General features: G+C 42.5%; 1 protein-coding gene across 5 annotated transcripts; it reads right to left on the bottom strand.

Moving 5' to 3' along the window:
• Positions 1–692: 692 nt before the first annotated feature.
• LOC124211745 (uncharacterized) lies at positions 693–27,079 on the bottom strand. Of its 5 annotated transcripts, none has more exons than XM_046611111.2 (5): positions 26,724–27,079; positions 12,991–13,091; positions 12,700–12,837; positions 10,909–11,099; positions 693–5,543 (listed from the first exon to the last, which is right to left on the bottom strand). In XM_046611111.2, the coding sequence occupies exons 3-5, from the start codon at positions 12,788–12,790 to the stop codon at positions 4,989–4,991; spliced, it is 837 nt and encodes a 278-aa protein (XP_046467067.1). In that variant the 5' UTR covers positions 12,791–12,837; positions 12,991–13,091; positions 26,724–27,079; the 3' UTR covers positions 693–4,988. The 5 variants fall into 5 exon arrangements, with proteins under 5 accessions (XP_046467067.1, XP_046467061.1, XP_046467063.1 ...); XM_046611105.2 differs by having other exon boundaries at positions 694–5,543; positions 10,909–11,105; XM_046611107.2 differs by having other exon boundaries at positions 694–5,543; positions 10,909–11,105; positions 26,728–27,079.
• Between the last annotated feature and the right edge of the window lie 445 nt (positions 27,080–27,524).

Below are 27,524 nucleotides of genomic sequence, written 5' to 3'. Positions count from 1 at the left end.
TATGTAATTATTATCATTTATGTGCACTCTCATGGTGCGTAACTGTTATTTTGAATCTCTGTAATAAAAAAACGGTGAAAAACACATTCTTGAAACTTCACTTATCGCTTTGAGCAGGCCTTGTGAAGGTACAGTATTTTTTTCAGATTTTTCAATCATGTCCTACATCGTGAAAATGACTCTAAAATAACGCCGCGACGCCGCCGCGGGGTAGCGGTGGACGGCAACCGGCCGCCCGCCATTACGTAGAGACTCGACGCGCCGCAATTTCATGCGCATCGACACCTTTAATGATTTTTTACTCGAAAACGAAGAAAAACACCCCTCTGGAATTAATTCACAGGTTGTAGTACAGTTCAAGGAACATGTCAGAATTTTAAAAAAATTTTTTGATCGTGTCGGTCACTGTTTTAAAAATCTTTGAAAAATTAATTGTTAAATAAACAATTGATAACAACTTTTTTTTACCATTTCGTATTTTTTTTTAAATTCTATGGAGCTTTCCGCGTAATTTGAAAAAAAAAAAAAAATTGTATCTAATTTGTTGCCGAAGTTATGAATTTTTGAAAAAAATGGGAGTCTAATTTGTTATTGTTAATAAAAAATCGAATTTTGCATTATGAGATTCGCGCTTTGGCACAAAAATCTAACTCCCCTTACACAATCCACATGCCAAATTAAAAAAATATCTGAGAGATGACTGATCCGGTTGACGCGGAATAGCCCATACTCTTGATTTTATTCCGTTCTATACATCGACAACATTGTTTAATAATATTATTATTATATATCTTTTCACTTTTGCAGACCTCGTTAAACTTTTACAACCATTTTTGATTCATGATATTTTATAATACATTATGTGTATAATGCACAAATACATGATGTAACTTATACACATGCGTGACAAATAATGAATGTAGAATTCTTTCGGTAACGGTACGTGTTGTTCACGTTGCCGTGTTACCGTTGTCGTTATCGTTATCATTATCATTATCATTATTATTATTATTATTTTCCGAGAATACGCAACGGAAATGTCGACGATCAATCATTGCGAATGTTTTCAATACCACGTCCGATACGCGCAAGTATATATCAGTAAACAATTCAATAGTAAACCAGAGTCAGTTATATGCGTTACAAGCATGCAATGCGTCGGATGGAATGAAATATCCAATATTTTCCAAACCACTCGCGCTGGTAAAAAAAATTGATCACCTCAAACGTAACAACGTTAATCGCGAAACAGACATGATTTTTACTTGAAAATAAATCTCTTCGATGACATTCATGCAGAACGATACAAGTAATACTTTTTAACGACCAAACTTTTTTTGTTGCATTTCTCATCGATGCTCAATGTCGGAGTCGTATGTTCTTTTTTAAGAGGGTGCCTTGGTCGATTTCTACGTTCACGTATCTCAAACTGTCATTTCATGATTTCTGCATCAAATGAAAATGTATCTGAATTTATTTGTTCAGAATTGCTTTTAGAATTGGCTGTTGAGCGATTTATCGCGTTTGAGATACATGGACTTCGGTATTTGGAGATATATACGTAAGCGTCGAAATCGACCAGGGCAACCCCTTAACTCCTGTCCCTTCAGCTTTCTCGTCTCGGCAGTTTTCACAGCAATACTGACAGTCTTGTAATTTGCTTTGAAGATTTTTTATCCGCTCATGTATACAGACGTATGTAAATAATCAATAGAGATAGTTGTAACGATCTAATTGCACGTGTATAGCGTATGGACGATCGGATGTTTTTTTTTTCATTCGCTGTACACGTTATTCAACTTACATACTATGAATTTGATCAAAGGTCCCAAGATTAGCATTTTAGCGTCGATATATGCTTATGCTATTATAATAATATGTTATATTCTATTATTCTATACCTACTGATAAACTATAATTATAATATATACTACAGATTTACACAGTCTAAGGTTGTTGGTCTCAATTATTGACTTAAACAATGCATACTACACATATCTCATTCAACACGCGATGTTTACTAGAAACCCACAGTTTGAAGACCTCACGTATCTTCATTAGAAAACGATATAACGTTCATCATTGCATAAAACCGAAGCGAGTCTCGTTGATACGCCCGAAAATTTATGCTTTTAATTAGACCCACAAAAGGTGAATAAATTTTTAGCATTTTGTGAAGTTTCGTTCGTCGGTATATGTTTGATTTCATTTTTATTCGTTCATTTTATCTATAGTACCAATTATATTAAAGGCGTTCGATTCGCTCAGCGAAATTGGAAAGACTGATTCACTGTTGTATAAATTGTTTATACGCAGGCATTCGAAAAAAAGGGGGGAAAAAAAATTATAAAGCGTTACGCGGTGGCGGTTGCGTAAATATGTTGAAAATACGCATCCTTCGGCCCACCGTAGAAACGTGGGTTAAAAATTGTAGAAGCGACCGCTGAATTCCCAGATTTCGATATAATTCCAGATGTTTGGAAGTACAATATTTACTGCGACTTTTACGACGATCAATGCTATCGATTTAATACCTACTCCATTTGGCACGGGATTCGTAGAGAATGCAGCTGTCGGTGGGTTTGCATAGAAATATTATATCGTAATCAATTTCTCATACAAAAATATTATCTCACTCGCGTTCCAAGACCGAAGAAAAGACTTTAAGCGAACTCGTGGATATAAAGTGCGATAATTATAAACGGAATGGGGGTGGAATCCTCTAATTCAAAGACACACCGATCAGGGGCGGGGCGGAGAGAGGGAGAAAGAGAGAAAGAGAAGAGCTTAATTACGATGATATAAAGATATACAGAAGAAAGAGAGAGAGAGTGAGTGAGAGAGAAAAAGAGAAACATGCAGAGAAAAGGAGAAAACGAGGTCCAGACGTCCGAATAGATAGTCTTAAAGCTTTCGCACTCGTTCAGTTTCCTCTTCTTCTAATTCGTATTTTTAGGTTCGCTCTTTGTTTTTTGTAAAAATAACAGTTTCTGTGCGCCACGTTTTTTTGTGGCTGGATGGACGTCATCGTACCTAACAATATAACGACTATCTAGTATTAATAAGTGCGTTAAAATTTCTTTTATATTACATCGTAGTTGCGGTTGTGGTAGTGGTAGATAATGGATATTTCTTTGTATATCGAACGCTAATTCACCCCTACATTTCAAAGCCGTCGACCCAAGGATTTCCAACGACGTGCTAATGACGCGTGGGGCGTACGCCTGTAATAATCTGGCGTCTGAAGACGAAGGGCAATTGCGCACCGATTGCTTCGTCGATGGTATGAGTCGGCTTCAGGGCTACGGAGTGTGTGTGTGTGTCTGTGTGTTGTGTGCCTATACACATTTTGGCTCGCGAAATATTTGCCTACCTTCGCCCGGCGAAAACAACCTTTACTTGCTTCAAAGTTACAGCTCTGCGGGTTATAATTTTCACCACGCTGCCTGCAACCTGAGATAAGATGCTTGACGACGGTGTGAAGGTAGCTTGCGAATCTACCCGCCATTGTAATATCGTAATAAACCGCAGTCTAATTTATTTGTCAAACCGATCACGCTCGTCTGCGTCTATTATATTTCTTGATAGGCTATTTTATTGAAAAAATATATTCACGTTATTATAGATTATTCTTACACATCATTATCAATATATGTAGGTATGTATTCTGCGTTTTTAATGTCAGGTTGCGTTTCTCAATTATAACCTTATTCCATGCTTATTTCCGTTTCTTCTTCTTCTTCTTTTTTGTATATTCGATCTGAGTTCATAAATTTTCAGAGCCTAGACGGCTTACCCGATGTATAGGTTATATTTATTTCTTATACCGAGCTCCAACACTGCTCGTATATTATAGGAAAGGAGAATTGACGGTACGATGCTTGGTTCTTCCAATTTGCTCAGTTTTTTTTTTCTTTACCTTTCTCTTATTTCAACAACCCGGAATGTAGGAAAAATACTGCTATTAAAAAATTCTGTATACAAAGTTTAGTCGTTATATAGGATTCAGTTAGTATTTTTGTATTATATTATTATAAATAGTAACATGTATAGATTTTATATTTTATAATTTTGAAGTTTTAGCGTGTATAAAAGGCTTATTTTGCGCTATTCTCTTCGTCCGTGTATTCTTCTTGCTTTTGTTCCCTACAGTTTCTCACACTTTTATAGACACGATCATTTTCATTGATCGACGAATAATTATAATCGATCACCCGCGGGATGCGGAAACAAATTTCTTACCCTAACCGTAAATCGACTTTCATTTACGTTGTTTCATACTTTACGTTCATTTTCTACCTTCAGAAACCGAAAACGAGTCTCCGGAATAGAATTACTTTAAACAAGGTGAACTTATACCTTTTCCCTGAGATTAAATTTCTACCCTGAGACGATCATCCGCATCGTCGTTGCTGTTTCGTATAACACGCGAAATTGAGTTTCCACAAACTGACAGTACGGTATTATGAGAGCTATTTTTTATCACGGATTTCATTTCACACCTTTCAGAGATTGGAGTGTAAGGATTTTGTCGCCCCCCACCCCACCTATATTCACACAAGCTTACCCATGACGTCGGAATTATTTATATTCTGAACTGCGGGAATCCACTGTCGAATGAAAAACTTAACTTCGAAGAGAACTTGGCCCTGTTTTCGCATCCACATCTGGCGTTCGATTAATCAATCTGATTCAAAAGAGAAAAGAATATATTCCTTTGTCTCAACGATCCCACCGTAATTCATTTCAATTAGTAATTCCACCGCGGATTTGTCTCCTCCGGATATAACAACGGGTACCTACAACTTTTCCGTAAAATCATATCGAAACCAGAAAATGAAAGAATCGAACCGAAAGTAATAAATTTGCATTCTGCAAATGTCCGCCAAGGATGAACCGATCCGTATCATCGACGGCGTCGGTGGTGCGGAAATTCTTCCGGCTAATTTCCGTCGCGGAATACCGATATCGTATCCGTACAAGCGTAATTAAACGCAGGTTGCTCTGTAGGCGTGAACAGCGTCCGGCGTTTTGCTGCACGACGGCATTTGCTTGTCGAATTGGCATATCGACATCCCCCTCTCGCGTTGCACGGCAGCCGGTTTGCCGAAACTCTCGCCCCTGTCGAAATGGCAGATGCTCATCCCCCTCTCGCGCATCAGAGGCCTCGCGAGTACGTCGGTGCGGTCGAAGTGGCAGATGCTCATCCCTCGCTGCCGTTGGAGCGCGGGGTTCAAGGAGCGCGGAAGGTCCGGGAGCCTCAGGGATTCGCAAAAATTTTTCGCCGATTCCCTCCCCGCGCGCTTTGGCGCCTCGCCGAATTCACCCGCGGCGTTTTGCGGCCCGCACTCCGCCATTATCAGCGTCTGAATGTCAAAGGCGCTCTTCGCGCGCCGCGGCGCGTTCTGCGGCGGCAAAAGCGACATGCTGGAACCCACGAAGACGCTGTTCTGCCGCGGCCTCGACAGACTCGATCCGCAACCCGTGGGGTAGACGATCGGGTGCTCCAGACAATGGATGTTGAACTTGGAGCACGCCCGGTGCTGAAACAGCCACACACAAACACACCTGTAGGTATCCCACGTCTCGAGATTGAACCTTGGGCAAGGCGGTTTTTACCACTCTTCACCCTCCTCGAGTGCCAGAACAAGAAATTCGTGAATGTCGAGGGGTTTGTTTGCCAAAAATCGATACTTTTCGTCAATTCGTGCTTCGAGCGTTCCTCAAATTAGCGCATTCGACGGGTACGAAGATCTTTTTAAAAAAACAAAACGATTCATTTTATCTCTAAACTGTTTTTTACAAAGTCTGAAACAGGTATTTTTCTTTCATTTTTCTTTACAGTCGACTCAATATTGGCATCCTTTGATCATAATCCAATATCGTTGCAATGTTGCAAAATCGAATATATTTAACAAAGTAAACGTGATGAAAAAGAAGTTCAGCGGTTCGGCGAATTTTTGAAACACATTTTTCTCAAATGATTCAGCTCGCGTAGAGTGAAATCGAACCAATCTACTAGATTTTCTTGATTCTTTCTTGTTTGTATTAATAAAAAAGATCTTCCACAACGATTTGATAAATACCCAATGTACGACTATCTCGTGATTGAATAGATAAAAATATCGATTCTTGACCAGCCCGCCCACTCAATTATTGTTAATAATGAAACAGAAAGCGAAAGTCGTAAAACCATCTGTATAATTTGAAGATCATAAGATTGCTCGTCACCTAGAGAAATCAAAGGAGAAGCAAAATTTGATCAATCCCAATTAGCGCAATACTACATCAACATGCATTTTCGTTATCGATATTGCGGCAATTAAAGGTAGATACAACGATCATTCGCCGTGCACTTTTCATCACTAATATTCCCTTTTCATAACGCGAGTATGTCTTACACATTTTTCCCTGCTTGTTTTCCGTACACAAAGTACCCGTTTCTATGTCGGTCGAGCGAGTCTGCAAACGCGCGTGCGCGGAGTACGGAAAAGGCCACTTTTAACTCCTAGGAGCGTTGCGCGCATGCGCTGTCGCGATCAAATTTGACACTACGTGACCCTAACCTCAATTCCGTGCTACGGGGAAAAAACGAGTATCATACTCTTGCTGTATAAAGAATGAATCGTGCGCAACAAGGAGGCAACGGTCTTTTCACCTCGCGTATATTTGAAATACGAGTCGTAGGTGAAGTCGAAAACGAATATCGGAAACTTACGCTCCACCCGAAAAGACCGAGGAGTTTGCCTCCTCGTTAAACAATATACTATTTCTCGCCCTCCGCAGAGTTGGGGAAGGTCAAGCGGTCCTCGCCCGAAGGTGATTCCATCCACCCGTCGAATCCCTTTCTTGCCAAACCGTGCAATATGCGCCCCCGCAGAGATAGCCTTGCCCGATTCCCGCTTATCCGAGGCAAACCGGCTCCTATCTGCCGCAAATGATCGCTTCGGAAAGCCGCGTCCTGCAGGTTCGCAGCGCGTTACTCGGCCTGATTTAGGGGAAACGAACCGTTGTCCTTCGGGTCCCGAGGCGCTGGGCTGGGGATGACAAGTGAGATCCACCCCCTGGCTACCCTCGTACCTTATGCGACGGATTTTCGTCGCTCGGGGAAATGTGGTGGCCAGTTTATCGGCCTTGCCTTGATGCGACGCGACTCGAGCCTTTCGAGGAGCGGATGTAGTTTATTTTCACCGGACCCTAGCAATTTTCGACGTGAAATTTTACACCCGCCGATTCCTAGCCATTCCATGTCCGACGTGGTGCTACTATTTTCTTCTCCTAGGTATACTTTTTTCTTGTTAATCGTAGAATCGTTTTTATGGCACGAATCAATATCGTGTATAGTGTACCTTTTATATACCTCCGTAGTATATCGGAAACTACTGGTCGTTGGAAAAATTTATTGTCAATAATGCGTTTCAATCATCCGCACGGGGGGTTTCTTCAGAATTTAATGTTTATTGTTTTTTTTTTTTTTTTTTTTTCTACGAGGAGAGAAATAGGAAGTTGAAAAGTACAGCGGATTTTTGTCATTTGATAAAATAAAATATTGTTTTTGTCTTGCGAATTACTCGAACAAATTGAGCCGGTTCAAAGTTGTGTCTAACAGGGACCTTGGAACTATCTCGGTTAAGTTAGGGGGTGCAAAATAGGAAAGCGACAGATGGTAGGTTCAAATTTCTGACTAATGGAGTCTTGTTAGTGAGATTAAATTTTTGAGAACATTATAACTACACTCTTGTAACGTAATCTTGGTGTTGATGAATTGCCAACACAGCCTACAGCGTGACACGTTCCATGAAATTTGCGGTTTCGTGTAATCCCGACGGCAGTAAAAGTTCCAAGCCGTTCTTCTCGTTTTTTAGAAACTTTTCACAGTCAATCGAGTTGGCCCGAAGGCTCCGAACTCTTTGAATTCACATCAGTTCCATTCCGATAAAATGTGTTACAAATTTTTCAGTTTTTCTCGTATGTTTCCGAATATATCGTACACATGTAGGTACGTTCTACATACACCGGATGTTAAATAATTCCGAATTCAGAGACTGTCGAGGGGATGAATTTTTCAAAATAACTCCATTAGACTGAAATCGGGTCTTGAATTCCGCTCGACGTAAATCCATATGATTGTTTGAACGAATTTCCCTTCCGCAAGATGAAATTGAAAACGGTACTACCCGAGTTGTCGGCATTTTGAATAATTGTACGACACGAAACTCCCATTTATTATCAACGCCATAACCACGCGCCGAATGTTTCCCTGAAAATTTGTCTTACTGTAAAATTTCCCTCCATTTAATGCAAACGAATAATCATCACTGCAGTGATATACGCGTATCGCGGCTGAATTTGGCAGGATTCCACTTGTTCATTTTTCGACTCTCCGCGATTTATAACCTCGCTAGGAAATCCGGTTCGCACAGAGATTCGCGTAACGTCTACATGCACGCGTGTATAACGATAAGGAAAGGGGTGGATTACTGCACTGGCACTGCGGATCTGGCACGGAATTTGAATACCCGATATTGTCTTTCGACTTTTTCCCTGCTGTCTATGCTTTCATCCTCCAGTTTTATCCAAGCGTGATTCGCGGTTTAAGAAATTTGTTTCGAGGGCGACGTTGCGTCGTTGAAAAACTTACGCCTGAATTTTTTGCCGCAATTTTATAGGCAGCGATATTACCTTGCGCAAGAAGAATCGTCTGCTGTTCTGGAACATTGAATCCCATGAAAAAAGGTGGATCCCTATTACTTTGCTCACTCCATATTCCCAGAATATAATATGCTATATTATTCAGACGCAGACGACTGCAGATCAGAGCCTGACACGTGAACTGATTCGCAATACGCGATTACCCTTCTCGCCGATGAAAACCGATTCCAAAAATAGACGGGAATTACTCACAGAATAACGTTTATCATCAGTGAGCGAAATGCACGATAAAAAAAAGTCTTCAAACTCGCAGCTCCGCGGAATTTTCACAACATCCATCGATTTACAAATTTGTTTTTTTTTTTTTTTCGTTTTTTTATTTTTTTTTTTCACTTCGTTAATCGCATTACGGTGGCCAGGTCGAAACGGTAAAAGTGATCCCGCCGAGGATTGAAAAGAGGGAAAATAATACGGTGTGATATTCGAAAGGTACGAATTTCAATCCACTTTGCCACCCCCACATTCCACCGGATCTAATTTGCGAAGATTAACTCGCCAGGGTCGAGAGTCAACCCTTGTCACGTATTCCATTTGTCGTTTGCTCCTTGATATCCCGGACGATAGCCGCACGTTGAACAAATGGATTTTGTAATTGCACCTTTTTTCACGTGACAGTGTAATCCGCGGATTTCGAAGCCGGACAGAAGAATTGGAATCGTTTTTGAGAGGCACGGAAGCGCAGGGAAATTTAAGCGGTCGCGACGGATTGCCAGATAGGTGTGTGAATATTTCATATCACGTCGTCGATTTTACCAGCGAGTGAAGCAATAACGTATATACGGGGAGGAAATGGAAGGGGAAACGATGTCGACGTGAAAGTAATGAGGCGGTCACCGCGAAGGTCGGGATTTATTTTACGATAAATGAATCGCGGCAGAGAATCGAGGCCTGAATCCTCCGCGATTTTTTTTTTTTTCACCCCTGCCGGAAGCCCGGATTGAAGGATTTGATGAAAAATACCCAACAGGCAACGCTTTACGCGCGGGTCATCTGCCCCTCGAAATACCAACACTTCGACTTATCGACCATGTGATAAAGTGGCGCAATAATAAGAAACGGTCGAGCCTTTTCGGAGGATAATCGTTCCGACCGTTCGTTCCGCCATCCGCGATTAGTCTATCCGAAAGATGTGATCCGACAGAAAATTTGCATGAAAATCACATTTCTTCGGAGTCGCAGACTTTTAATACTAAAAATGCAATTACACCGGTAGTCCAAAATTCGGAATACATTACGCTGTGCGTGTACGTATATCGGTCCGCTTTAATCGCTCGGTAATGAAAAAATTTACATTTCTATCAACTCCTGCGCGACATCGTCGACGCGCGATAAAAACGACGTGTTCATTTATTTATTTATTTTTTTTTCTCGTACCCGAGTTAATGTCGTCTTGGGAAACCGATTCGTGGCTTTATATCGAGCGATTGAAACGGATGTAATGTAATACGCATATACAAGGTATAACGTGAGGAGAGGAATAGTAAAAAGGGCAACAGGATTATCGATCCGATTCCTGACGCGAACCGTAGATTATAAATCGGTGAACAGAACGTTCGAGCGAGCTTCTTTGTCGTTCGTTTATTCGGAAATTGAATTCCCCTCAACTCGATAATGCGGCTCGCGGAAATTCGCCTCGGCGAGACGCCTTTTGTAATACAATCGCAATCCGCGGGGACGTTTTCAATTGGCAACTAAAATCCTGTCGGGTAAAAATTTAAACAACCGGTTGCACGCGGCTGACTTACCTGGTAGCGATGGCCACTAAGCTAAAAATAATCGAACACGACTCGATTGAATGGGTAAAAATGAATCGATTAATCGATTATTTCGTATTTTTTTTAAACGATGCGTACGAAAGCAAAATTATATAAATATCGGTATGCAGTCTTATTAGCGGAAAAGTTTTTGTATGATTTATAGCTTGATTCAAAATATTTTTCAATTTCATGTGAAAATATTCACTCATCTTTCACTTATCGTATCAAATAGGTACTCAGCAAATAAGACAATGATAATAATTGATACTCTGATCACATAAATTGATATTGCATTGCGTCGTTCATCGGAGTAAGAAACAAAAACCGATTGTGAGGAAAAATAATCGAGTTTAAAAGTTAATCAGTTATACTCGATTAATCGGGGAAAAATAATAACGGATCTAATCGAAAATCTATTACTTCTTATCATTCTTATTACCTGGACCGGGTTTGGATCGATCATCGCACAGCTTTGTCTGTGCTGCTGCTGGAACTTGGGCTGATACGGTTCCAGCATTCGGATCTTTCCCCATCTGTTGAAGAAGAGCGCGATCGCCGCCACCCAGAGCACCAGCACCAGTATCACGATAAGAGCTTCCTCGGCCCTCACGACGACTCCTCCCGGCTCGACTGTACCTTAGAAATTCAAAATCCGTAGAATCTGCCGCTTGCCGTTCATTCGTCAAGCCTTTCCTCGTGGTTTCGCCCCAATTTCACCCCCCACCCCCGAAGCGGTCGAAGCTACACGTGTACGACGGCTGTTCATTTGCGATAGACTTCGATTCGCTCGGACTCGTCGCCGCGATGTTTGTCGTTAAATCGATATATTACTTTTTTTCCTCCTTTTTTTCGCGGGCAAATGTCGGTAATTAGGTAAACGTGTTTGTGTATCCCAGAGGAAGGTCAATTGTATTATACTAACTTGGCCATTTGATCAGTTTGGATAGTTCTTCTCTTTCAGAACAATCGTACATTTACGCTATCTCCGAGTATGTCAGTCAATCAAGCAGCTGTAATCAAACTTCGAAAAGTTGTTTACGACGAGAATATTCGATCGAAATCACTTGACGTACATTTTTCAATTACATTCGTGAATTTCCTTTTTGTTTACCGAGTAGTCGACGATATAAGCAACTGGAAACAGTCCTTAACTTACGAAGCTCACCTGTATCGAACAAACACACTTTTTCTCTGTTCGTTGAAATAATCAAGCCGTACAGAGAAGTGACATTTGCGAATTTGTTCAACACCTGGGAAAATTGAATTTTTACGCGAGAAAATAAAGTTACAGAATTTGATTTTGGCTTTTTACGGCGGTCTGCAACGGTTTATTCAACGGACGAAAGAATAAAGGTAAAAGAGTGTGAAATAAGCAATCAAGTACCAGCAGCGTTAACGGCACAGATTTTTTTCTACCGAAAACTTTTTTCCCATTAAAAATATTAACGACCGTTTCAACGAATGATTGAATCTTGCGCGCATTGCGATCGCGAGAAGGAATTGATATCCCCTCTTTCCAATTTGAATTAGTGAAAGTACGGCAGCTTATCGCCTCGCACCGTATCGTAAATTCTAATATCGACGTTTTATCCGTCGCGCAGCCGTTACATGAGGTACTAAATATTGATGCGGGGTAAAAAATTATCGCAGATATGCCAAGCGATAATCGATTTATGAGTTATCGTTGACAAGGCACGGTGCATCATATTAACGGGTTAAAATTAAATCGGGCTCAAAGTCTGTAGCGTGTCGCGTTTTAGAGATGCAGGCTGAAGTCTAACTGTGTAAAACGTAAGTTGTTCAAGAAAAAATTGAATGAATAACGGAGGAGAAATTAATACTCGGTTCATTTAGCGTTGACTTGAAACGACTGTTTTAAACAGGCTGAAAGTTGCCGAGACGTTGCACGTTCAGAAAACAATAATCGCTGCACGTGCGTAAAATTAACCAACAATATTCCAATTCGAGAGAAACGCCGGCGTAAATTTCAGTACTCGGTTTTAATTTTATTCATTATTCGTTACAATAAATTGTAATACATACCCTTTTGAATTCTTCGGCACAAAGGTAGAATGAAAACAACCGATTTACAAACGGCAGGTGTCAATTCGATTCACACCTTCGTTATACGTACGCGAAAATGTGTTAATGGCGGTGACTTCACTGAAAGTGGTCGAATCGATCCGCAGAACCTCCCCTCGATATTTTCGCTATAAAAGCAGTAACTCACCCCCAGGGTAGGTCGCGTTCACTTCCGGCGTTGGGCTCGCGCCTGGGTCCGGAATTGGGCCCATGATAATCGGCGGAACTCGACCGTCCATATCGAACGGGGCCTCTTCCAGTTCCACTTCGATTTTCGTCACGTCATCTTTGAGAAAATAGGGTAAAGAAAATGCGACGCTTTAACCAACCTACGTCGCGATGTTGTATCATTCCAATGTCGATGAATACTTTCCCTCGAATACGACGCGGAATTATTAAGCTAGTAAACCCAATGGCGTGGCGATGCACGCGGACTCACCGTCAGTCACCTTGTCGTCTCTCTGAAATCCCGGGTCATGTCGACGGTTCGTCGAGAGGCTAGAGCCGTCCACGATGAGGCAGGTGGCCGCGGTTTAGAGTCTGCGAAAAGGAAACGGGCTACGTTCAGGCTAATTAGAAAATTAGAAATTGGGTGAGTGCGGGCGAAACGGAGTCGACGTGGGTGAATTATTATTCGAATTTAAGACGGGGGCTGCGGCGAGATGGTGAAACGGAATTTAGGCGGCAGCAGGTGCTCGTAATCCGACTAATATCAGCCCTGCGTTAATCCGAAATTCATACAACAATTACAAAGCGGTAATCAAACATAGTCGAGCCTCCCTGTTGAACTAGCTCTGGCCATCTGTTGTTCGAAAGCCGTTCAACCGTTGATATTGTCCCGGCTATCTCGACTCTGATAAAGCAATTCGTAATTATGCGCTGCACGTACGAACCTGGAGAGGAATTTTTTATGTAGAGGAGTAAGAAGCCGACCCGCGAACTCGGATCACGAGGGGTTCAAACAAATTGCCGACATTTTTCAACCCTCTGACTCGCGTAGATCAACCGGTGGCGGGTCAAATTACTCAGGGGGTCTTAAAAGCTCGTCGCTAATTGCGGCGTCGCCTTCTTCTCATTTATGTTTATACTTGGACCGAGAAGCGTCCGCGGGTGAAAAAGCGATCTGAAAACGACGAGGCTGCCGAGTCAGGCGTCCCACTCCTTTTGCTTGAGGTGTTCTCTCGACGAATGTCGAAAAACCCTTCTGCAAAAAATGAAAAAAAAAAAACAATCGTAAGCCGCAAACGATTTTAAGATGCTGGCTTTTAACCTGTCAGAGTCACCCTCGAGTCATCCGTTTATCGATAAACTACTCAATTTCCTCGTGAACTTACAGAGACGCTATTCTACGTCGGCTTAGACGACTTTCAATTTTTAACCGAAAATCGAAGCCACTCAATGCCCGCAGACTACGAAAAACGACGCTGACCTTTCCTTAAGCAGGTTTGAGAATTTTTTTTACCCTGGAGCCGGATCTGCGGAGTTAGTTGAGCCCTTTTTTTTTTTTTTTTTTTTTTATTTGACTGAGACCTAATTGGATGTCTCTGAATTCGCCGAGATTCGTTTCACGATGTCTCGTGTTCTTTTTCCTCAATTTATAAAGAAAAGTTACGAATAATTACTTTACGTTTTGCGGACCTTTTCAAAGCGAGTATATATGTTTCTTAAAACAAGACGATAATATTTCTTCCCTGTGTATAATATTTTATTTCCATCAAAGAATATCCCGCTTTGTATAAACCACCAAACGAACGTGATAATGCTTTTTAACGATCAACACCCCGCCGTTTTTCAATTCATTTGGCGCGCTGGTCCACGATGTGTACATACGTATATACGTTACAGAAAGCAAATTGCGCCTTTCGTTGCGTCGTTCGCTTGAGGGGATTTTCCTCGTGTTTTCAAACAAAAGTTTAACAAATGGTTACGTAGCCGAGTGTAAACCATGCGGGGTAAACGCGACCCGAGGGTCCTGTTTGCACTCTCTGAAAGCAGGTTTAAAGGGGTGAGGTGAGTATCCGTAATGTAATCCAGAATTAGTCACGGTAAACGTTACGATAAGGAGCTATTATATCGGCGGAAGAGTCTGGCCGTCTTAAAAATTTAAGTAAAATCTAAAAAAAAGTTTTATTTACCGGCAGAGTTGCCCAAGTTCCACCGCAACCTAACTCAAGGTAAAGTGTTTATGTATACATTATAACGCGCGTTTCGCGTGAGGGTAAAATTTTCGAGGAAGGATCAGACGACGCGATTTACATGAAAAATAGCTCGCTCAGCGTCGGAGACGAGGAATACAGGATGGGATGTATATCCTGTAAAAATACAACGAAAGATATAACGATAAGTAAACCCGGGAAAGGACCTCTTACCTCGCGGCACGTAAGCGTTCGTCCTGTGCCGAAAAAGCTCCGCGATTCGTTGCGATGACGAATATTTCACATGCATGTATAGATGTAATGTAGGCATAACATATCCCAGACGATCTGGACGACGGACGAATCTTCTCGTGAATTATACCCACTCAGGATTTCCCCCGCAGAAGATCGTTATAATCCTCCAACACACGAGGAGATGTGGGCAATTGCATGTTGTTGCGTGATCTCGAGTCCGAAGGGTTAGAACATCAAAGATAGTTTAATTGGGAAAATCCCTTTGAGGGTATTTTTCCGGCGTGTGATGGTTTGAAGGGAATTTCACGTCGGATTTCGCGCGGCTAAAATCCGAAGTCGTTGTTATATATACTGACAGATATATTTTCGTTGGAAGAATTATGGCAATCGTAACCGAAAAAAATGCCTTCTATGAACCGATTGAACCTAAGTATAATATCGTGAAAGCACATTATCTGGTTGTTAGATGACAACGTATACACTCAAGAATGCATACGAAGAATCGATACGTCCTAATCACAGTTTAGTGCGTCATATTCTGAAGATAAAAATTTCCACCAGATACACTCTTATAAGCTTAACTACTTTTAACGATGAGAAAGCTCACAAGCTTAAAATTTAGTTTTAAGTACTTAATAACTAGAAAAACGCAATCAAGTTTACATGTTTCATCTTGAGCGCTGTCTAAGTGCGTGCATGTCGACTCAAAGGAAATATTCGATGCTATTAGACTTTAAAGATCTATTAGATATTTTTGCAATTTAGACTAAAATACTGTACTAAGCGTTTCGAGGACATAATCAGGCGTGGAAGTAGAAATTCGGGCATTCTTTCGGTGCTTTAATGTGTCAAAGATGATCGAACCGTCTCCGTTCAATCTTTTATTACAGTATGAAATATTTCACAAGGTTTATACGTACCGTGTGTCGGCTTTAATCTTTGTTTAGAAATTTTTCAATTTCAATCGCAGACATGTAAAACCGAAATGGAGAAAAAGTATTCTGCTCTTGAATCCCGCACTGAATATTATAACATAAGTATACCTACCTACAGTGAACCAACTTTGTACCGACATCAAATTCTTTTTTCAGCACTGCAGCGAAAAAACTTGATCAATTTTTTCGCCATACCAACTCAGCAGTATTATTTTCTTTTACACCGAAAATTCTTCTCGCAACGTTCCTCGGCCCGACAGATTTTCGTCATTCCGGTAAGATGAACCGCGTGTCGTTATAAGATACGGGACGAAAATTCTTGGAAGACGATTTCTCGTTTGGCAGAAACGGTAAAAAATTAATCAACACCCACACGTATCTTGTTTCTTCCCAACATCTTGATGTCAGCAGCGCAGCGCGATTTCAAAACTGGGTTGTCCATTCTGGGCCAATTTCATACCGGATTAAACGCGACCCTGCATAATCCCATTCGCTGTGTATCATGATCACCGGCAAGCCTGGTTGCAATGAGATCATTCCACGCCTGCGCGACCAGGGCGACAACGCAAAGCCTTTGAAACGAGCTGGGTTTCTGAGCCGAATTCGAAATGCGTTTGCAACAGCGTGCAAAGGGACGGCACGAAAGAACAGGCGTCGTAACAACGGACGAGGAGTTTCGTGAGCGTGGAGTTTAAGGAATGAATGTGTCTTGTTCCTGAACTTTTCGGAGGAACGTTATTATTCGTACGACAAGAATAGAAGGGCGGAACTAACGGCGTTGATTAAATAACGCGGCACGAGCTCGACTTCCGACAGCTGGATCGTTCCGTTGCCTCTTCAGTAATATCGCTTTCCAATGAACCGAGAAATGCTGATCGAGGTAAATTTGATGCCACTCACCTCGGAATTGCCCGAGGCTTATTTCAGCTGGCGTAAAAGGGCTCCGACTGTAACACGAGCCATTAATATAATTGGGCTGATTCGCAAATAATTAGCCCCTTAGGGCGCACCCTTCCTTGTAGGTTCCCAAGGTACTCGTGATATTGCGCAAGCCTTCACCAGGGAATCATAATAAGAAGCAGCTGCCCTTACGTTCTGCTTAACTTCTTGGCAACGAACCGCGCCGTAAGACGGCTTACGTTGGCACTAATTAGCGGGGATAGAAAAGGAAAACCAATTATTCCTAGCCTTAACCTCATCAACGCGATCTCTCCATCACCTTTGCTTTTATATCCGACTGATTGTGAGATGAAATCACGCACGAAACGCGAATCGAATCGTCGGAATTGTTTAACTTGGTGAAACTTGCGTCGAAGCTGTTTTCTCACCCCAAAAGTTCGACAGTTTTCCCACAGACTGCACGATCCTCGCTCCACATCCTCCACTCTTCTCATACGATGTTAATTCGCTGGGTAAGATTCACGGCTCATGAATCACTTTCGAACCCTTCTCACCTAGTTTTGAACAAAGACCTTTCCAAGCCATAAGCTCTATAATATTTATGATTTTTTTTTTTTATTGTTCTGTCTCCAAAACGGATAAACGGATAGAAATAATTCGGGAGTTGAAAATTCATCGTAAATTCAACCCTTCGTTCCGAGGAAGAAGACTGAATCTTTCTTCTAATTCAAATAAACTAGTCAAGTTCTTGACTTTCTTTTGCGACTTACGATTAAATCGAGTTATCGTGATTGATTGAAAAGTTGAATCTACTCGTCGAATCGTCACCGATTCTGATTATTTGAATGGAAAAAAATCCTGATTAAATCTGGGACGGACGATCTGCAAAGCTCCCTTGTACTGTCATTTCCACAAGTGAGCCCGCACCGACCGCTTTTCACCCTCCGGCGATCATTGCGGTTCCGCTCTCTAAATAACTGAACGCACATCGTGCGCCTGGCACTCGGGATTCCAAACAGCGATCGAGGGTAACGGAGTGTCTTGCAGCCCCGGACACATCCCGGGGATGTAAACAACCACCGCTGTTCCCCAAATGACGTAGGGAAGGTTCTCCGGAAGGTCCAGAAATTCTCGGCTAAACCCGAGCTTGGCTAATTTTGTGGCGGTAGCTTTACTAAGCCCGATGAAATTCCGCGAGGTCGTAACGTCGAGTGGCCCTTGTGGTTCAATTTCATTCTGGGGAACTCGATGATCGATAGAAAAATAAAACGTGCGGCGTGAGTAGATTCCGTTGAAACAAAACTGCGAGTCTTTATATTTTTTTTATTAAATGCGGACGGTGGTGATGTATGGGGTTTTTATTCGACTTGCGAAAGCTGCGCGTGATAAATTCTTGGCGAATTACGTGAGTACGTGCATATTTGCTCTGGGTAAATTTTAGTCGCAAAACCCAGCTGCGGATACACCCTCGGTTTTTATTCGGTGTTTCCGTTTCTTTCGGTTGACATTTATCCCGCGTCGCGCGGTTACGCGGATTCAGTTATACGTGGATTTCATATGTAGCAATGTTGTGTCTCGTGTATGACGCGAATTTACTGCCGTTGCATGTACGGTATAATCTTCTCCGACTGTTATAAGCCCGCGGTTACGTTACACGAGCTTATGCAACGCGTTGGCCTCCCACTTTCGTGTCTGTTCAACATCCTCGGCAATAACATGTATGCTTAGTTCACTAATCACCGAATGTCGCTAATGGGTACAAATAAGGAGAAGAAAATTGATATTATCTTGAGTGATTCTGTCCGAAAACAATCAGAAGATGGACACAATTCTCGTATTTCGTGAGCTTTCCTTGGACCGGCTGCTGCTGGCACGCATTCATTCGAATTTCATATCGGGCACATATGGGGAATTCCATGCAAACTCGACCAACGTCTGACCCTCGCTATTTTTGATTTTGTTCAAAAATGTTTGTGCGATTGTCTCAACTCTGACACAGTATCCTGAATAGTTTCAGATTTTTTGTTCAACCGGTCAATTGTTTATAAATATTTAAAGCTATTTTGAAAACGACCATTTTTTATATTCTCAAAAACTATATTTTCCATCCCGAACATTTGCAGACCGGGAATATTTATCTATTCTTTTTAGAACTTGTCGTTTCTTTTTTCATCACCCAAAACATTTTTCAAACTGTTTGAAAATTCCCTAAAAATTCTTTAACTTTTGTTTTTCGCTTCGATTGGTTGGGTTCGCCTGGATTTTCCCATATATATGCGCAACAATTATTGCTGAACATTTTGGGCGAGGAAACTTTGATATTGTCAAAACTTTCCAGATATACCTCGAGGTAATACTCAGGGAAATATTGAAGGGAAAAATAATATCTGGCCAAAGCGCTATTCGGTCATCATTCATTTCCATTATTTAGCACCTGCGAGACGTGGAGGTAAAATTTCCCGGCGAGATGATAACGAATTAGTATTATAACGGTACGCGCAAAACTTTGCCCGAATACGCAGCTGATATTGGACAAAGTACCAAGCGCATATTTATTATGTACGATAACTTTGCATACAGCTCTTATATGTAAGTCGGTTTACGATCCAGTAAAGAAGACTTTTTATACACCAAGTATTATACCCCGCGCGAAACGTGTCAGCGGATCTGCCTTATCCGAAGATCCGAATCTTGGCTGGCTCAGCGGTTGGTTCGGTCGATGATTGGGTGTAATGTCGTTCTCCGCACGATCAGGGACCACGAATCAGCACGGTTTATTCAAGACGTATCTGTCAGGGATTTATCCTTTGTTTTCGCGGGACGAAATCCACGGTGATCGATGGCCGTTGGCGGAAAAAGGGTCATTGGCACCTCGACGAACCGGCAATAACTACTTTAATCGCAAATATAACCACCAATGGCAATAACGGTCTTTGTGCCAATGGTGTTACATCCATAATCGAACACTAAATTTCTTAAACAAGAAATTTCAGTTCTCGCTATAAATGGAAATTGGACTACGATACAATTTACGTTCTGTACCATAATTACACGGTTTATTCACCCGAAGATATTCTCTTTATGCCGAATGCAGGGTTTGGCTGTACGATTAAGGGCTCTTGTGGCATGTTAAAAATTCAACGTTTAAACAAGGAGATCGGGTCTCACTCTTCGGAGACCCCGTAGTCTATTGCTTGAATTAGAAGTACGGTGGCGAGTGATACAAACCGAAATATCAGCGTCTCCAAAATTGCTTTAAACGACGATGAAACTTTTTGAAAATACCGACCTCGTTACATAGAATTTCGGTAAAGCTTTTCACTCGTTTTACCGACAACTGCTTCGTTTCGCTATCAGCGGTACACAAATTATTTGACACGTCAGATATTTTCATACCTCTCACCCTGTTCATTCGCGTCGAATAACCCAACGGAAACGCAAGTGTGTCGGTGACCTCGACCAACCAACCGCGGAATTCGATTATTTCCCGATGGTATTTCAGTACATACCTATACATATACGTGTGTACATTCAGGCGGGAATTCAGGCAGCATGCAATCGAAAGTGGAGAATATCCCAGGTGGATTATGTCAGCGGAACCACGGGCGAGGAATAGGGAATGGCAAATTGATCAGTCTAGGCTTAGCTCTGTCCTTCATTTTCCACTCTGCGTTGACTGCGGCGTTGTCCGACGTCGCGACGCGTGGAATGCACTCACTCTCGGCAGGGTGAACTTGCAAGCTGCTGCACTTGCACGCGGTTAAAGAGCAAACTCTGCTCTGTTTGCAGACACATCGCGGTTCTCCGCAAACCGAATTTTGGTATGTATGGGTACGCATGTTTCTGCGGAACGACGCATTATTCTGCTCGCCCCGAATCTCGCGTTTGCTCGGTATCTATAAAATCCACCGAGGGATTCCTTGGCGCTTTCGGACCGACGGACGATGCTTTTCGACGGTTTCGCTGCTGCGTGATGGGCCATCGGGCGCTTTTTATTTCGCTTTATCGACTCTCGTTGCTGCTGCGAAAGCACGCGAAACTGGTGGAAACTCATCGTTCGGCCTCATCGACTTCCGATTCGTATTTTATGTTCAACTGTACGCCCTACACCGGCTTTACCTTTGACCTCGGCGCGACGGAATCGAAAATTCCCTTTCGGTCAAGCGCGAGGCGTGCCTGAGGCTCGATCGAGCGAAAAATTAAATTAAGATTGAATTTGCGTTGTGCGAACGGGGAACTTCGCCGTGGATTGTATTTTCGGAAATAACACAGCTGATTTAGCAATAAAACATCGCGCGTTGATACAGTGAAGAAAGAGTATAAAATGAGAAAATAATCCCGGCCTTCTAGTTTATTATTCTTTTCAAATCTGTTTCATTTATTTTGACAGACCGAATCTACCACCTCATTATTCTCCTCTATTCGTCCAGAACGCGCGTATATGATACACGGGGGAAAAAAATAGGAGCGTTGAATTCGTTTCGTTTTTCATTTTGCGTACGTAGACGTTGCGATTCATGCAAGAATTATACGACAACTCGTTGCAGGAGTTGGATGAACAAAGCGTGTGCGAAAATCCGGAAAAATGTTTTTACTGAAATTCTCCATCAGGGTCAAAACATCCGAGTCAGACTTTTCGATCACGAACTACGTCGAACCCTTTCTCCCCCTGCATTGTTAGATCGGAGCAGCTTCCTTCCCGTTGTAATTCCGTTCTGCGGTACAGTTTCCCAAAACACAGATTTCACCCTCGCGCTTTCCTGATCGCCGCGTCTAATCCTATCAAACTTTTAATCGGATCAACACCCCGGCAGGTTTCAAGGGCGTGGCAGATGTCTCGATTAACCGGAAGTCCCGGACCACCGAAGGCTTTCGCGTGTAGGCAAGCAGCGTCGCCGAGAGGTTTCGGCTTTTTTAAGCGTGACCCGCCCGCCATCGTCAGGGATCCTCTTCGCGGAAAAAAAAATCCTGTTTTCTTTTTTCCACTCGAGAAACTTGGCACTCCTCGCCCTCGGCTCGTGAAAGTATAGAGTTGGCGAGGGCCAGAGGGTGACGAGGTATCTCATTTATTACACGTACCGAGATAAGCTTCGGGTCGGCCTTCAATTTCCACGCCGGCAACGCTTTTCTCAGGGAAAAACTGCACTTCGCAATGCGAATTCCGGCCATTCCTCGATCCTCGGCTTCCCGCATACACGCACAGACACCCACGCGTGGTCTGGAGAACCTTTCCTCATTCACGGCGCGATTTTTCCCCGAGGGAAAAGATCGATGGACGTTGAATACGCCCGCTGAATCACCCTTGAAAAATGATCTCCGCTTTCTTTTATCTCGATTTTTGATCAACGGATAGATCGCGTGTGAAGTATATATATAATGCATGAGAGGAGCGAGATGGGTAGGTGATTCTTTTTTTCCTTTGTTTGACTTTTTGTAAATCTCACACGTGACCCTTTGTTACATTCCGTGATCTTCCTAAAAAGCTCGGCGAGCTGCGGCCTGCCAGTTGTGTTACATGTATATGTATATTCTTATACACGCGGGACTTCTGAGAATTTGATTTTTCTCTCTCAATTTTCATTTTCAGCCTGCGGTTTTGAGGCCGCGCCGAGATGGCACTACGTCTGTTAAATTATGCACTGCCCCGATACTACAAATTAAGGAGCAGAGAAATCTAATGTGTGTTCTTCGCCCGATATAAGTACACGACGGTACGGGCTGAATCAAGTCCCGGCAAAGTTTAGCGTTCATTATTTTTAGCCAATCGATAGAATATCGATCAGTGGATGTAGCATAATGCATAAGCTAGTATTTCGCATCGACCACTCGGCCCATGTTCGGCCTGACTAGTGGAATACATCCTTAAAGTTAAAAGGGTAGAACCCTTATCCCTTGCTTCACAGTACGTCGGATGTAATATCAGTCCGCTGGTTGTTCTCATTCTCGTGGATTTTTTGCTTCGCCAAACACGCGCTTATCAAACACACGAGAATCCGGTTCTTTTTTCTGAACATGGAAGTCTGAGATGGGCTTTTGAAACGGAAATTTGGTTACACCGGAAGAGCGTTAAGTATAATCATAGTTCGTACGCGCAGGGAAAACCTGAAAAACCGGGAAAACTCGGGGAATTTAAAAAATAAGACTGGAATTTTGAGTCCAAGTCGAAGAAATAAACTCGTTCTTATACAAAGTACTATTGATCTTGAGAAAAAAAAAAGATTGCACGGCGTGTATATTACTTAATACGAAATCTTCTTTCGTTTTTATCTTACGGAAAATCCCAGGCGAATGTTTGTAAATTGATAGTCAGACGGTAAAATATAGTTACTAGGTAATATTAAAGGCATCAGTTTTAATATGTAAAAAAGACTTGTCATTAATCTGCGTCATATTTCTTGAAAGGTTAGTGGAAAAATCCTATTTCCAGGCTGGAATACGTGGAAAACTCGGGGAATATCAGGTTCCAAAAAACGTACGAACCCCGATAATCTACCATAGCCGGTCTCTCGCATCCCTTTGCAATTGCACGAACAAAAATACGCGGAGAAAATTAGCTACAACAATGATGGCTATTGCCGAACTTGCGAGAACTAATTTGGTTTGCTGTCTCGAATATTCGACTTGGTTAGCCAGGTTAAAGAAAGCTCTATCTACTCCCCAGTGAGTCGAGTTAAGTAGAGAGCAGAGGCGGGTAATTTTGATAAGAAACTCCACAATTAAGCATTTTCACCCTCGATTACCCTGCAGCCGCATCTCGACCCAGCTCAGGTGAGAATAAAACGAAAAGGGAGAGAGAGAAAAAGCAACAAACCGCTATCCCGTGTACAATCTAAACCTACGAGTCGCGGGATTCGCGGCGACTGTCGGATGTAATAACAGGCCTAAAGATTCCGCCGAAACAATACAGGATCAACAATGGCGGCCTGAGTTGATTAACTGAAATATAATTTGAACCGGGTCCGGGAGGCGAGATTCTCTCTGGCGACGCGGACGCGAAGATTGCGACGCGATACAAATTCGCTCCCCGAAGACCGATCTCCCTTGGGGAAAGAATTTAATCATCCGAAAAGCTGTATTGTGTTTTACTTGTCGCTATTTACGCCGTCTACTTTCTGCATGTAGGAAAGTCTTGATAATCAATCTCGGTGTATATTTGCCATGAGAATCTTGTGATGCGTCTGCGATATCTCGGACCTGTCAGATTCAGGCCGCCTTCCGCATCGGTGTGCCACAGTGTTTATCCAAAGCGCTCGTTTGGCTAGGGAATTTGACGAACCCAAATTTTACCGTTCACTTTTGTCATTTTTAGTGAGAATATAATGAATCTAATTGATGATATTCAGTGAACTGGAAATTATTGGTGGATCGATATCGAAGCTTCTGGATTTTTCCACACTACAGAATCATACGCGTCAAAATGATCAGAGTAACAAATATGGCGATCAATGTTTCATTTGTCACCACAAATTCTTGTTACGAGCATTTTATTCATTTTTTTCTAAAACAGTTATCATTTTTTTAATTCAAAATCACATTTCTGTCGCCATTTTTGATCGCCGTACGTTGTAAAGTTGAAACAATTTTATTTTGTGCGTAGCTTGTTTTAAAATTAATGAATTCCGAACATGGTCTTCTATATTGCTAAAACATATTTGAGAGAATGAATATGAGAGATCACAGTGTCAAATCTGCACGTTCGAAAACGGATAAACATAATTCACGAACTTGAGCTTTCGACGAAATATTTTTGCTCGCTAATATATTTGGTAGCTGATAAATTCTTGTATAAGACACGACGAGTTGATTGGAAAAATGGAACCGAACGGTGCAAGCTTCGGAAAGATGGGGATCATTTTGACAGTGAAATAAAAATTGAACAGCGAAGACATTGAAACGCGCTGAAAGAAAAGTAGAAGAAAGTCTAGTTTTTATTTATCTTGGATTGGCACAGGCGGCACTCTAAAACGTTTAAAAGTTTGATCGGGTCAGACGTGACGTGTGAATAATCAACGCGTGGTATAAAAACCTTGACGTCTACGCCGGTACGTATCCGAATAGTAGGTCGTTTTTTGAACGATGTTCAAGAATTACATGGCCGAGAATAGACCGTACTACATACACCAGATAGTGGGTAAAGTCGCTGGCAAGACGAGAGCGTTTCGGAACGAACGAGGAGCGCGGCATAAATGCGCGAGTTTTAAGGTACCGCGGTGGTTTAAACTAAAGAGAGTCGAATCGAAACAGACGGTCCGTTGTTCGGTGGAAAAGCTTTTTCACCACCGTTGCACGAAGCTCGATTATGTACCTTGTGAAAATATTTAGAAAACGAGAGCCACGCTCGTGTTTGACTTCCTCGGGCTTAACGATCACGTGACACGTATTTAGGTGTACGCGTTTGTTCGGCGGGCCTTAATTGATGACGAATTGAGAGAAATTTAAATTCGTCGGCTTGCTAATTCACCGACGATAACTACCTAATTTTTCACCGCTTTTGCCAGAAACTTACGTGAAATCTCCAAGGAAAACGCGCGAGGAAGCGAATACTTAGAAGAGCATGGAAAACGCCCGCTCGTTTTAGCGGCTCGTGAATTAAGGTTGTTGAAAAATTAATTCGCCAAATTTCGCATGCACTTGATGATTAATCGGCCATGTATTTATCGGCACTTTGTACAGAAATACGCTTGACTTATTGGCCGCTGTTCAAGAGCTGCAAGCAGCCGGCAGGCAGACTCGCAATTACCGAGATTAAGTCGACCTTGCGACATATGTTCTACGTATACCGTAAAGCAGCCGAACGTATCGTGATCAGCATTTAATGTAGCGGTATTAAATGCGCAGCAATCGAATCTAGCCGAATTTAATATCCGCTGCTCTGCACAAGAGCGAAAAATTTCACCCTGCAGAAAATGTCGATGGACGGGTTACGGATGATATTATAAATTCGGAAACTTCGACCGTCAAACTCCAGCGGCATCTGGATTTTCGGGTGGCGGGTTTATATCGGTGCGCCGAATCTCCATTCACGCAATCGAGTTTACCTTAGGCCGAGAATTCGAGCAGACCTTTCAGAAATACGTCCCACCGACTAAATAACTCTGTTAGTTGCGAACCAAAGGGGGCTGCGTCTCGACGGTATTCGAAAGATAATCCAGACTGGATTTGTGTACATTTACAAGGGTGAATCAAATCAGGGTTGCGTAAACTCTGACTGGGTCGTTTGCATCTCTCCTTATCGGATTGACTCGACGGTGCGAAATTAAAATAATCTCGGTGAGATAATTTCGGGATTGGCAAAACCCGACGCTAGGGTTATATTTCGTGCCTCTGTATTTTTTTGCGAGATCTGATGGTGCAATAAAATGAGAAACGATACCGCATTCAAAGATTCGATATGTTGTAACTACAGAAATGTACCGAATCCCGTTTCACGACTGAACGTTAACCGTTTTAACGTTCGCCGGCGGAGGATATCAACCGGCTATGAAAAATGAAAGGGGTAACCCATACACAGTGACAAATGTAGCCACAAAACGAGTGGCGATAACCGTTTGACGATTCTCTTCACCGATCGTGTAGCGAATCGCCGATTTGCGATACGCGCGCGAAATTATTGCGATCCGAGGTTTTATTCATCCCGCCATCAATCGGTATTAATTTTTGATTGCAGAGAGGGAGAAGTAAAAAGGAAAATAAATGAACAAATGTTTAATATTTATACATACTTAACGAGCAATTTATTTCCACGCCGCAATTAAACGACCCCGGATTATTATCTCTCTATCAAACACCACGACATTCCGAAGCGGAAGCATTACAAAATTCGCAAGGAAATGATTCGGTATTAATTCTCCAACCGCGTACATCGTGCAAAAAATAAAAATACAAAAATGTATGACGGAAGGGAAAGAACGCGAAGGTAAAAAGACTTTTGTCAAGATGTAATTTACCGACTCTCCAGTCACCGGAAGCCCTTCGGTCCAATCGGAGTTGGAAGTTGACTAACGAAGGCAGGCGAACATCGGACGAAGTTTAACAGCTTTGCACAGAGAGAAGTCCGATGTTCAGAAATAACTGCTGCAAGACGTACAACGTTCAGACGATTCGCGCGCACGGCAAAAATCGGCGCCGAGTCCGCTGCACTTGGGAGTAATAAAACTTGTAAAATTCGATCGGTCCCCAGATCGGCACGCGATAAAATTGGCTAAGAGCTTCAGGGACCGGTTCAAGGCCGCGCGTTTCGCTCGTAAAATCGCGCCTACTACTCGGATTTCGAATTTCCGTCAGCGGTCCGCGCGAACTGAAGACCTCCACGTGACTGCTGGGGAAGGTTCGGATCCCGCCCCGAACGGCGATGGGTTTACATTCAGCCGGATGGCAGCGGCGCGCATGTCGCATCGAGGGTGAGACTGAAACGGAACGCTGGCTTGGTAATGGACAAGGACGAAGACGAAAGGGGCGAAAGAAAGTTCTTTCTTTTGCACTTCGAGGCGTGTATGTATGTATGACTCTGGACTTTCCACCCTCGCGAACAATTCCAGATTGAGACTGCGAGGCAGATGAATAGACCCTGTCTGCGGCCAGACGTCCATCTATCGCCTTTTGGTACATGGTGCGATACCGTCGCCCACCGTTGGTTCTGTCGACACTGTGATCGAACCGCCGTCATTTATTATCCTTTACGAGCTCTCGAAGTCACTCGAGAAGAGCGGGTGGTTCCCTTACGTTCCTTGTCTTTTAAACTGCGAATC

Source organism: Neodiprion pinetum, chromosome 2 (genome assembly GCF_021155775.2).
Source record: "Neodiprion pinetum isolate iyNeoPine1 chromosome 2, iyNeoPine1.2, whole genome shotgun sequence".
Taxonomy (NCBI): domain Eukaryota; kingdom Metazoa; phylum Arthropoda; class Insecta; order Hymenoptera; family Diprionidae; genus Neodiprion; species Neodiprion pinetum.
This window is presented reverse-complemented; position numbering and strand designations above follow the sequence as displayed.

Excerpts from the sequence above, each read along its gene's own strand:
- LOC124211745 (XM_046611105.2), bottom strand. The coding sequence starts at position 12,790 with ATGGACGGTCGAGTTCCGCCGATTATCATGGGCCCAATTCCGGACCCA. Across the intron at positions 11,106-12,699 it reads GAACGCGACCTACCCTGGGG|GTACAGTCGAGCCGGGAGGA; the intron begins GTGAGTTACTGC and ends TGAATTTCTAAG. Across the intron at positions 5,544-10,908 it reads TCGATCCAAACCCGGTCCAG|CACCGGGCGTGCTCCAAGTT; the intron begins GTAATAAGAATG and ends TGGCTGTTTCAG.